The 11,771-nt window shown below is 49.8% G+C and overlaps 5 protein-coding genes across 6 annotated transcripts; 3 read left to right on the top strand and 2 right to left on the bottom strand.

Moving 5' to 3' along the window:
* The first annotated feature begins 113 nt into the window (after positions 1-113).
* LOC6550378 (annexin B10) lies at positions 114-2,309 on the top strand. 2 transcript variants are annotated; one of them, XM_015155259.2, is made up of 5 exons: positions 114-274; positions 713-1,424; positions 1,513-1,694; positions 1,805-1,807; positions 2,094-2,309. In XM_015155259.2, exons 1-5 carry the CDS (start codon positions 263-265, stop codon positions 2,148-2,150), a joined length of 966 nt encoding a protein of 321 aa, XP_015010745.1. In that variant the 5' UTR covers positions 114-262; the 3' UTR covers positions 2,151-2,309. The 2 variants fall into 2 exon arrangements, with proteins under 2 accessions (XP_015010745.1, XP_001977859.1); XM_001977823.3 differs by lacking the exon at positions 1,805-1,807.
* On the bottom strand, positions 2,224-3,560 carry LOC6550377 (TIP41-like protein). The gene is made up of 4 exons (XM_001977822.3): positions 3,393-3,560; positions 2,998-3,332; positions 2,662-2,881; positions 2,224-2,594 (listed from the first exon to the last, which is right to left on the bottom strand). Exons 1-4 carry the CDS (start codon positions 3,402-3,404, stop codon positions 2,346-2,348), a joined length of 816 nt encoding a protein of 271 aa, XP_001977858.1. The 5' UTR covers positions 3,405-3,560; the 3' UTR covers positions 2,224-2,345.
* Positions 3,561-3,769: 209 nt separating this feature from the next.
* On the top strand, positions 3,770-5,754 carry LOC6550376 (xaa-Pro aminopeptidase 3). The gene is made up of 2 exons (XM_001977821.3): positions 3,770-4,275; positions 4,339-5,754. The coding sequence occupies exons 1-2, from the start codon at positions 3,904-3,906 to the stop codon at positions 5,602-5,604; spliced, it is 1,638 nt and encodes a 545-aa protein (XP_001977857.1). The 5' UTR covers positions 3,770-3,903; the 3' UTR covers positions 5,605-5,754.
* LOC6550375 (delta(3,5)-Delta(2,4)-dienoyl-CoA isomerase, mitochondrial) lies at positions 5,689-7,227 on the bottom strand. Its single transcript, XM_001977820.3, has 4 exons — positions 6,950-7,227; positions 6,644-6,812; positions 5,948-6,572; positions 5,689-5,888 (listed from the first exon to the last, which is right to left on the bottom strand). The coding sequence occupies exons 1-4, from the start codon at positions 6,999-7,001 to the stop codon at positions 5,790-5,792; spliced, it is 945 nt and encodes a 314-aa protein (XP_001977856.1). The 5' UTR covers positions 7,002-7,227; the 3' UTR covers positions 5,689-5,789.
* Positions 7,228-7,669: 442 nt separating this feature from the next.
* LOC6550374 (mucin-22) lies at positions 7,670-11,119 on the top strand. The gene is made up of 4 exons (XM_001977819.3): positions 7,670-7,719; positions 8,606-8,912; positions 8,980-9,482; positions 9,547-11,119. Exons 2-4 carry the CDS (start codon positions 8,811-8,813, stop codon positions 10,610-10,612), a joined length of 1,671 nt encoding a protein of 556 aa, XP_001977855.1. The 5' UTR covers positions 7,670-7,719; positions 8,606-8,810; the 3' UTR covers positions 10,613-11,119.
* Positions 11,120-11,771: the final 652 nt, after the last annotated feature.

Genomic DNA, 11,771 nt, shown 5'->3' with positions numbered 1-11,771 from the left:
CAGATGCATATGTGTCATGTATGTGACACCATCGAAATAAGTCTCACTTTTCTCTGTGTGTAAAACTTGTGCTCTGTAACGAGCGCAATTCGGAGAGCACAAAAAGAGACCGCGGTGCAGTGCCTCCCAATCCCAATTATTCACCAAAAGCAGGCGGAGACGGCAAGACGTCGCGAGAAAAATTCGCATATAACTCCCAGGAGAAACGTTAATTTGTGCGAAGTTGTCAACCGCAGAGCCTAAGGAATCTACCAGCTGCCTAATGGACTACAAAGTGAGTGGGTTGCCAGGCTAAAGATGATTCCTTTATTGCACTATTACTTATTATTGATTTCCCACGGCGATGCGTCACTCGCTACACACAGAGAAAAATGCCTGCGGTTCGATGATTTCACACACAGTTAAGAGTTTGTTATTATCACTCTGAATTTGAAGGTATCAACTTTCCAAAGCTTACATTTCTGAAGAAAGTAAAGAGTTAACAATAGGAATTCCAAGCTCCTATGTGAAAACATAAAAAGTTTAATAGGCAGCGATGATATTTAAACCCAGACCTTCCTAACAATTATTTATGGATATTGGAAACATATACAGCTCATAGCAATCAGCATCATAATTACGTGATGCTAGGCTGCTCAAATATTAAAGCTTATTGATTTATATCTACCTTATCCTAAATTTACCTTATATCAACTTAATTATCACCGCCCAGCCCGTGCCCACGGTTAAGGATGCAGCTCCCTTCGACGCCTCCCAGGACGCCCAGGTGCTGCGGGCGGCGATGAAGGGATTCGGCACCGACGAGCAGGAGATCATCGCTGTGCTCGTCGGCAGGAGCAACCAGCAGAGGCAGACGATCAAGGCGGTTTACGAGGCGGAGTTCGAGCGTGACCTGGTGGACGATTTGAAGGACGAGCTGGGGGGCAAGTTTGAGGACGTGATCGTGGGTCTGATGATGCCTCCGGTGGAGTACCTGTGCAAGCAACTGCACGCCTCCATGGCAGGCATCGGAACCGAGGAGGCAACGCTCGTGGAGATCCTGTGCACCAAAACCAACGAGGAGATGGCCCAAATTGTGGCCATCTACGAGGAGCGCTATCAGCGCCCGCTGGCCGAGCAGATGTGCAGCGAGACCTCCGGCTTCTTCCGCCGCCTGCTCACGCTGATCGTGACCGGAGTCCGCGACGGACTGGACACGCCCGTCGACGCCGACCAGGCCAAGGAGCAGGCCGCCCAGCTCTACTCTGCCGGCGAGGCCAAGCTGGGAACGGACGAGGAGGTCTTCAACCGGATCATGTCGCACGCTAGCTTCCCGCAGCTGCGACTCGTCTTCGAGGAGTACAAGGAGCTCTCCGGGCAGACCATCGAGCAGGCCATCAAGCACGAGATGTCCGACGAGCTGCACGAGGCCATGATGGCAATAGGTCAGTATATTTCTCTATTACTCTATAACTTGCTGAAGAATTTGCGGCTTACTCAAGTCTCCTCCTCATCCACTCCTTAAACTTTCAGTTGAGTGCGTCCAGTCACCGGCGGCCTTCTTCGCCAACCGCCTGTACAAGGCCATGAATGGTGCGGGCACAGATGACGCCACGCTCATCCGCATCATCGTCAGCCGCTCGGAGATCGACCTGGAGACCATTAAGCAGGAGTTCGAGCGGATCTACAATCGTACGCTGCACAGCGCCGTGGTGGTAAGTGGATCTTGCGACGATCGCAAGTGCTTCGCACATGGTTAACGCATCCCTTTCCCCTTTTCTTCACTTACTTGTTGGTATTTGTTGCGGTGTTTGTGTTGTCCTAGGACGTAAGTATTGGCCACTCCATTGGTGAAACGGATGTATTCCTGGTCTTGGTTACTTCTCGGTATCAAGTGCTCCTTTTACGCTACATATGCTGCCAAAATCCACACCAAATCATTTCTAAGAACTCACCAAATTATCCCTGAAGCAAACTGGCTCTCGTAAATTTTTCAAAATCTCATTGGCTTGCGAATAAGTATTCTTAGGCGAAGTAGTAATTGTAGTGTAGAGGGCATGGGATTAGCCATAACTTGGATCTCGCTCCAATACGGTACTTTCTTTACTTTCCAGGCGGAGACCTCCGGTGACTACAAGCAGGCGCTGACTGCCCTACTTGGATCCGCCTAGACGCGAGGATGTGGCAGCTGGTCCGCCCAACAACGTATTCATATTAATAGCATTACTCGTAGTGTGCCTTTTAGGAAAATCGCTTTTAATGTCGTCTGCGCACGCGCACACTGTTGGCAATAAATAAACGTATATAGCAGCAGTTCTAACCAATTAGAAGCCTGGCATAAGCCTAGAGATTTTTGGACATCGGGACTACTTAAAGAAGAGCTTGTGCAGCTGCCTGGTCTTAACGGGCACAAAGTTTTGCATTTCATCCGGATTGGTCCAGAAGGCCACCGAGCTCTGAAGCTCTGTGCAGGGCGCCTCCCGATGGATGTACTCTTTCAGGATGAAGTCGTTCTCGATCTCGTGGTGGAAGCGGGTGTCGTGCATCCGGATTAGCACATCGTCCACGCGCAGAAAATGGCGCAGAAGGATGAAGAATCCAGAGGGCATCACGCGCTGTGCCAGAAAGAGGCGTGTTTCTTGAAAAAGGGCTCTATAATTTGTATATACAAGGACCACTTACGATGCGCACGCTCATCACAGAGATCCCGTGGTCGTGCAGCTCGTCCTCGAACAGGGTTAAATCGTGGTAGAATATGATGTTCTCGCGCTGCATCAGCTTGAACTTGTTCAGTGTCTGATCCGTCTCCTCCGACCGCACCTTTTCGTTCATAGTGCCCTGGTAGGTGGAGGTAAATGTCCAGTCGAAAGGCTTGAACTTCTCCTCCATTGTCTGCTCGTTGCTGGCAAATAGAATTTAATCATTAGGGCGAGTTACTCAGCACGACTAAGAGGATCTAGGGGGAACAAACTGGTGATATATGTGTTCCCAATCAAGCACACATAGTTAAGTACCCACCGGGTTTCCCGCCACTCCTGGGCACATGCGACCTCCAGCGGCTGCTTTCCATTGTCCACCAGCGCCAACGCCTCCATGGGACGGAACTCGAGAACGGCGCCGTCCTTGTGCTTCAGCACCAGCTGGTTCTTGTGAAACACCATGTCGGGCAGGTGGGGCAGCTGCAGGGAGTCTTGGTAGTGGCAGAGATCGCAGCGGTCGGCAGAGTCCTTGGGGCAGCACTCGTCGGTGCCCAGTTTGCAGCTGCTCTTCAGGATGTGCGACTTCTCGTAGCTGATGGCCCAGTCGTGGAACTGGATGGACTCGCTGTCCACCGGCAGCCGGGGCACAAAGCACTGCAGGCGGGGAATACATTGAGTGTTTGGCCATTGGAAATGGGTAATACCACCACATACCTCGCTCGACATTCTCTAGATATGCTAAAAGATTTTAGAGCGTCTGTCAAAATCGAAAATCCCGTTACAAAGCTCTCTATTTATCCAGTTAAAAATCTTTGTTTTTATGTTGGGGATGCTAATATCGATTACATCCGAAGCTTAGCGGCGGTACTATGGAGGATTTTTCGATTGTAGTGGCATATTTGAATGCTTTGGGGCGAAATCGATCCAGTTGTTTCTACTTCAGTTAGTTTATTAGTTTATGTAAGACGAGGACTCCTAAAATTTTAAATTACCCAGGTTTTTGGGAAACTTCTGAAGGTAAAGGGAAACTACATTTATATTTTCGAATAATTTTACTACGATACTTATCGACACCTGTCAATCGGCGGGACACTTGATACCCAACCGTCTGGCAACCCTGGTAGTTTGTTTTTATGCAGGATCGTTATTGTTTTTGTCAGTTCGGTTTTCTTTTGTGTGAAATATAGTGTAGATTTTAGTTGGCAACCCGAGAACCGGAAGCACGATGAATGTCCTAAGGCGCCTGGACCGCCTGATCGCCCCCACCGCCCGCCGCAGCGCCGCCATTTCCACGAGCTTTTGGCCACACCGCCGGATGACCCAATCCATAACGAGCTCACCAGGAAGTCCCAGCACCAACTCTACAGTGAACGCGGACGAGGTGCGCGGAGTGGCTCAGATCCTGCGCCAGCAAAAGGGCAACCTGGGACAGCCTACAAGCGTATCGCATCCACACCTTATCCAGCCACACGAGCTGGTTCCGGGTGTGGAGCTGGCCGAGTTCGAGAAGCGCCGCTCGCAGCTGATGCAAAACATCCGTGCCTATGCGCGCAGCTTCGGCGGCGAGTTCAATGGGCACTCCAGCCCCTGCCACATGGTGAGGATCTCCGGTCTGGTCCACACAGAGAAACCCAAGATCCCTAACTTGCATCTTTTATAGCTCGTTCTGGGCGCCGCCTCCAAGAAGTATATGAGCGGCAAGATCCCATATGTGTTCCGCCAGAACTCAGACTTCTACTACCTCACTGGCTGCCTAGAGCCGGACGCCGTTCTCCTGCTGACCATTGACGATGCCCAAAACGTGCAGTCCGTGCTGTTTATGCGTCCCAAGGATCCGCACGCCGAGCTCTGGGATGGTCCGCGCACTGGGTCCGAGCTGGCGGTACCGCTCTTCGGAGTCACTGAGGCCCATCCGCTGTCCCAGCTGAAAGCGGTGCTGGCGAGTCGCGCAGGTGCCCTGAAACCACACATCTGGTTCGACCAGAAGAGCTCCGATCTTCCGTCACTGGTGGAGGACATGCTGCGTTTGAGCAGCGATCAGCAGCGTCCGCTGCTGCCGGCCTACACTTTCCTGGAAGCCATGCGTCTCCTCAAGTCCCGCGCCGAGATGCAGCTGATGCGGCGCACCTGCGACATAGCTGCACGCTCATTCAACGAGGTGATGGCCGATTCGCGGCCAGGTCAGTCGGAGCACCATCTGTTCGCGGCAATTGACTACAAATGCCGAATGCGGAACGCCAGCTACCTGGCCTACCCGCCAGTGGTGGCTGCTGGTCAGAACGCCACGGTGATCCACTACGTGGCCAACAGCCAGGTGTTGGGGCCGCAGGATCTGGTGCTCATGGACGCAGGCTGCGAGTATGGCGGCTACACCAGCGATATCACACGCACCTGGCCGGCGAGTGGGCACTTCACGGAGCCGCAGCGCACACTGTACGACATGCTGCACCAGCTGCAGGGCGAGATTATTGGCACTGTGATGAAGCCAGGCGGCGAGACTCTCGACCAGCTGTTCGAGACCACCTGCTACAAGCTGGGAAAGTACCTGCAGGAGATCGGGCTGGTGGGCAAGTCGGTGAGCGGCTACAAGGAACTGGCCAGCCAGGGGTACCGCTTCTGCCCGCACCACGTATCCCACTACCTGGGCATGGACGTGCACGATACACCGCACGTGCCCCGCAACACGCGCATCGTTCCCGGCATGGTCTTCACCGTTGAGCCGGGCATCTACATTGGCCAGGATTGCGGCGACGTGCCGCCCGAGTTTCGAGGCATCGGCATCCGCATCGAGGACGATCTACTCGTCAACGAGCACGGCCACGTTGAGGTTCTAACTGAGGCGTGCGTCAAGGATCCGCGGGCCCTGGAGGAGCTGTGCCAACAGCAACAGAGGAACCACGGCGCCTCCTCCGCCGATGTGTTGTAAGGGTTCACAGAGAAAACCAAATTCCTAGTCATAAGCCGACAGAAAGCCTAGTCTTCCGACAACTACAAGCGCCGATTTGGGTCCTAAAGTAAAGGCAAATGGTGTATTTATAAATGCACACATGGCAAATACATTTTAAATTCGATCCTCCGCCGTTCGACTCTTCCTTTTGTGCGGATTGCAGATCACAGCTTGGCGAACACGGGCTTATCGTCCTTCGTCAATTGGGCGGCGACAGCCTGGGCGAAGTCCTCCGACAGCAGGTTGAGCTTGTTCAGCAGAAGCTGCAAGGAGTCAAGCGTGGTTAGTTCCTGCAAATTTGTAGAGATAGGAGGATACCCACAATGTGATCCAATCCCTCTTGATTGGTGTGCTCCAGGGAGTAGACGAGGCTCTCCTTAGTTGTCTTTACGGCGACGGGACTCTTGCTGGCGATGAGCTCGGCCACGGCCAGGGCTCCGGTCAGCAGGGACTCCTTGTCTGGGAAGAGGCGACTCACCAGGCCAGAGGAGTGGGCCTCGACAGCCTCGAACTTGCGCCCAGTGTAGCACAGTTCTCGGGCGAGGGACTGACTGCCCACTGCCTTGGGCAGACGCTGCAGGGTGCCCACGTCGGCGGCCATACCGATGTCCACCTCCTTGACCTGGAAGAAGGCGTCCTCGGTGCAGTAGCGAATGTCGGCGGCGGTAATCAGGTCCACGCCGGCGCCGATGCAGGCCTTGTGCACCGCCGTGATGACCGGCTTGGGACAGCGCTCCAGGCTGCTGATCGAGTCCTGGTACACCTTGATCACGCGCTCCATTATGACGCCCTTGCGGGCGTAGTCATCGGTTTCGGACAGCGTTTGGCCCAGGTTCATCATGTCGTTGAGGTCGATGCCGGCGGTGAAGTGTTTTCCAGCGGCGGACAGAACGATGGCCCGGCAGTCGGGATTGGTGGCCAGTCCGTCGAAGCACTCCTTGATCTCCCTGGAAATGCGTAACGCAGCTTAGGTTAGCACTCTGCGGAAACGGTAACGAAAAGCTATTGGATAACCCACAGCCACATCTGCTTGCTGATGGCGTTGAACTTGCTAGGCCGATGGAGCTCCACATGGAATACAAACGGCTTGGGCGAACTGACAGCCAGGGTCTTGAAATGACCGGTGGGTCCCGATTCTGGGAGGGCCGAGAGGTTTCTCTGAGGCTTCATCTGGAGGGATCTGGCGGCTGGCGAGAAGTGTAATTCAGTGGTGTAATTTCAACCGAGTCTGAAGACAAAGGTTCGTTCACCAGTGTTCGGACTTTGAACCGAACCCAAATGTCAAACGCATGGATTTCGAATTATCGGAGCCACCGGTACCTACCCGTGGACTTGGGTGCCAGTTTCATCAGAGAGTTTAGGCGGGAGAGAGACATAGTACACGTTATTGTTCCTTAAATAAGGTTCTTTCAAATCAAATCCACTTGTTGCGGCACGGAAATTTGTTTGTTTACTTATCGGTACAGGACAGTGCTGCCACCCGGATGGGATATTTAAAATGACCGGGTTCTCGGTCAGTTTCTACCGAAGCTTCTGTATATATTTTACAAGCATTTACCATCGTGCTCAGGCTGTACAACAACATAATTGTTGTAATAAATGTATTGCGGTAGAAATTTGTATATTTATCTATCGATACGCGACAGTGCTGCCACCCGGCTGGTGAATTCAAAAACACTAAGGCATATATTTACTAAAATTACACTTTAAATGCTAATGGAATTACATTTTTAATGCTAGTGGAACAGTTTCATTAGCTTTTACTGAATAAAAATTAAATTGCCGTGGACAAATATTTGCTTTGAAAGTATCGATGTATTGCTTCAGCTCCCATCTCTTCGCGAAGTTATCGTAAGTTTGAGTCCTTTGGGTCTAATGTCAAAATCGGAATATCATAAATGTGAATAAGGTCGGCGGAGCAGCATTAACACAGCTCAGTGAAAAATTAACTGAAAAAAAGTAATTTTTACAAGTTTTTAAAAAAATTTCATACCAAACCCTTTGAACCGAAGTGAACGCATAAAGCAGTAAATCTTACCTTTTTTCAAAATTAACAACACAAAACACTACTGACGGGAATTCCACGCTCTTTTGGTAAGTTTTCATAGAGAATTAGCATTGTACAAAGAATTGGAACACAAATATACTTGCAAAGGCATTTAACCTATACACATATTTCGAAAAAAAAACGACTTTCCAACTTCCATTCTATTCGCATTTTCTCAAGAATTTTCTTCTTAAAACCGGAAACCGGAACCGAGCGCTTGGCGCTTGTCAACTCTGACAGTAGGGTTGCTCTCAAAATGTTTATATTTGTCTCTTATATGCACGAATTCGTATTCAAGTGGCTCACACACCTAAGCTGCAACAGCAAGTGATAATTTTGTAATCGTAGCGTAACAGGGAGAGAATATACATAGGTATGTAGCAGGTAGAAGGAAGTGGTCATTAGCCAAATCAAATTCTCGGTATGTCCATGTGTCCATGTGGGTCTGTAAGTCTGTATTCGTAAGTGTGTTAGTGTCATTTGCCAAAATTAGTCTAACTGCCAAAATTTGTTCAGATTGGACTTTTAGAAACCTACCAAATGCTAACAAGTACAAAGGCATTCAATTGCTGCGTGTTACGGCATTCAGTAACTGAGTAACTGGAAATTGGGTTTTTTGGTGATTTTTCTTTTTACTTTTTAGTCCGTTCTAGTTTAGGGATATAATCAGTTCATGCTACATTTTTAATTCCACTACCGAACGCTCTATTCATGTTTTAATTTTTTTGTGAGGCTAGTTCCATTGCAAATGGGGGCCAAAACATATAAATTCGCTTTAATTTGGGAGAAGGGACTTCCCAAGGCAATTTATTGAAAAAGTTCCCTTGCACTCGCACGTGTCTTTCGACATCGGGATTGCCTTGAAATTGTTGTACAATCTAATTCACACCAATCGTCAGTCAACTAATTTTCCAAGTATTTATATTTCTTAAGGTAGCAGTGAATTCGTGCAAGCGCAAATCAAATCAAATCACGGTGGTCTGGCATCTCTGGCAGCAGGGTTGCCCCCGATCAACTGACGTTAATTGCCCGCGACAACAGTCAATCGCTTCTCCCGGCTCCAGCTCGATTTGTTATTTTCGACTGCTGCTGTTTTAGTTGAGGGATTGGCCACCGGGAACGCAGCGAGCACGCAGCTATGGTACAGAATTGCGTGCTGTGCCGCAGCAGCGAGCAGGACGAGTTGGTCTTCGGCACTGTGCACGTGCAGGACAAGATGATGGTGCACCGCAACTGCTTGGTAAGACTGCATCCGCAAGCCCACACTCTCGCTCTCTAACCGCCTCCGTTCTTCCTTCCGCCGGCAGTACCTCAGCTCGAATCTCATCCAGCGCGGCGACAAGCACTTGGGCATACTGAACTTCCTCAAGGAGGACATCGAAGCGGAGGCCAAGCGCTGCCGTACATTAACGTGCTGCTATTGCCGCCGCCTGGGGGCCAATATTGGGTGCTGCAAGTCGGGCTGCCGCCGCACCTTTCACACCAAATGCGGCGTCGATCATCTGGCCCAGAACCAGTTCCGCGACACGTACAAATCGTACTGCCATCAGCATGTGCTGGTGCATCGCCACCGTCCGTCGCTCATAAAGAAGGAAGAATGTGTCATATGCGCAGATGAACTGCTCGGCGTGGGCGAGCGCTTCAGCGTGGTGACCTGTATCTACGCGCCGTGCTGTCGCAATGGATGGTTCCACCGCAACTGCCTGCAGCGCTACGCCAATTCGGCCGGCTACTTCTTCAAGTGCCCGCTGTGCAACAACTTGGAGGTGTTCCGCAAGGTGGTTTTGATGGGCATCTCGGTGCTGAACCAGTGAGTTACCCCTACTTACATCTGGATCACCTAACCCCAACTAACCAGTACTTGTATTCCGCAGAGACGCCACCTGGGAGACGGATCCGGACGCCTTTGTAGATCAGTTTCACCGCGATTTGGTTTGCACGGCCGAAAAGTGCTTTGCGGTGTCTGGTCGTGACGACACCTCCGCAACGCTGTTGTACTGCAACAATTGCGGTGCCAACCCGTCGCACTTCTTTTGCACGACCCAGAGTTACAAAGACTACGTCTGCAACATTTGCGCACCCGTCTTGCCGAACCCAGTTCCCTATGTCGATTCGGACTCGGATGACGGCGACTCAATCGACGTAACTGAATTTGAGACAGCCGCCACACAGTTAGCAGCGGGCGAACAGGGTGATCTTATTCACCTCAAGCTGTCCGCCTCCATTTGGGATGTCAGCGACACATCTGACGATGACGACGATGCCGTCTTTCAGCGCGCCGTCGATGCCAAGCTGCAGAAGACCATCTCCGATGACCAACCATCTACTTCTGCGGCGGCGGCACGCGCTTTATCCTCCAGCACCCGTTCAGCGCTAGCAGCGGCCGGATCACGCGCAACTGCTGCGCCATCTCGTGGATCTCACACAACATTTGAAACACCGCGTGGATCGCAAGCAACAACTGTAACCTCACGCGCATCACGCACCTCTGCCGCAAGGCCATCTCGCGCTACTACTAGAGCTGCTGTATCCCCAGCCACACCGGCACTCAATAACCAGGAAAACACTGAGCCGTCCCCATCGAACGTGCGTCGCACCTCTCACTCTCGCGCACGCACCACGCGCACTAGACGCACCATGAGCACTAGACGCACCATGCCAGCCAGAATGACAGTGGAGGAGTCCGATAACGAGAAGAGCGATCAAGATGACGGGGCTGAGACGAAGAGGCTCCGCCTTTCGTCCACTTCCACTGAGCCGTCGACAGGCAGGCGTCTATTGCGCTCCATCTCGCCAGAGCCGAGCACTTCTGCTCCACGCACGTTGCGTCGCCGCACTTTGGCCAACATGCATCCAACATACACCAACATGGATGTATCCTGTGTGGCCAATAGGACCCGCAACCGCTTGCCCACGCACATGGCCACTCGCAAGGTTTAGGAGATCGGATGGCAACGACTAGTGACACTCGCAAATTCCATGTACAGCACATCGACTAGGCTGTGGACCAAATGCGTGCGTTTGGTGCGCAGCTGCTTCTCATTGTATTTTTATTGTTCAGATTATGGAGAGCGACTGTTGTACATAGATATATCCCATTAAATACCTGTTCTCCTTGCCTGTATTCGCTAATAAGTTTCGAGCAACTCGGTTCATTTATTATTTATTTCTTCTGCACATGCCATTTTCTTTAAGTATTTGTAGAAATAACTTGTATACATATTTACTTTATTTAACTAGTTGTAGACATCATTTAACCCTTTTCGCCTTTCTTTCCAGCCACTTGCAGTGCAGTATTATTATATTTTTATGACTAGCAATCTAAGAATCCCTGACCAGTATCTGTTTTATGATACATGTTGAGAACCACCGAGCTTAGTGCATATCTTTTCTTTGCTTTTTTTCATCTCCTTTTCCTGTTTCTTACACGACCTTATTCCGGAGAAAAGGATCTATTGAGTTTCCAACTAACAATTTGTAATTTATTCGTTGGTAAAATACATAATTGTATATACAAATTGGAACAATTATTCTTGGAATTGGGGCGGTGGGAGGATTTAACTCATTAATTTAATGTGATTTTACCTTTTAATGGTCGGAACATATATTTCGTCTCTTCTAGGGTTTTGGTAAGAAAATATATGATTTTAGTTTATTAGGGATAAAGGCTGTGAGAAATTTAAATTTCGGAAAAGGGTTAATAAACTTTTCATATTAAGCATGTTATTTTCTAAGTAACACAACATAAACTGGCAGACTGCCAAGGTATAAAACATAGCAGCAGTGTTTAAAAATCGCGCCATTCCGAAAAAATAAATGATAATTGTGACGAAAAAAAAGCCAAATTGTAAACTCTGGCCAACAGTTTATTAAAGGGTGGCAACGTCAGCAATTTAGAGCTACTCACAAAACGACAACACTTGCAATAATGTTTAGTAAATATATCGATATCAATTGATGTTTTTGGGTTTATATTCCAGGTTTCGTCGTCGAAATCAATGTAATTTATAGTTCTAAATTTATTTAATTTATTACCCTATTTTAAAATTTGCCAGATTGTACTCATAGTCATTAAATAATTCGACTGATGTTCCGCTAA

The sequence above is a fragment of the Drosophila erecta genome, unplaced genomic scaffold (genome assembly GCF_003286155.1).
Source record: "Drosophila erecta strain 14021-0224.00,06,07 unplaced genomic scaffold, DereRS2 tig00000126-arrow-pilon, whole genome shotgun sequence".
NCBI classification, from domain to species: Eukaryota; Metazoa; Arthropoda; class Insecta; order Diptera; family Drosophilidae; genus Drosophila; species Drosophila erecta.
The sequence above is the reverse complement of the archived record's forward strand: the minus strand, read 5'-3'. Positions and strand labels throughout refer to the sequence as shown.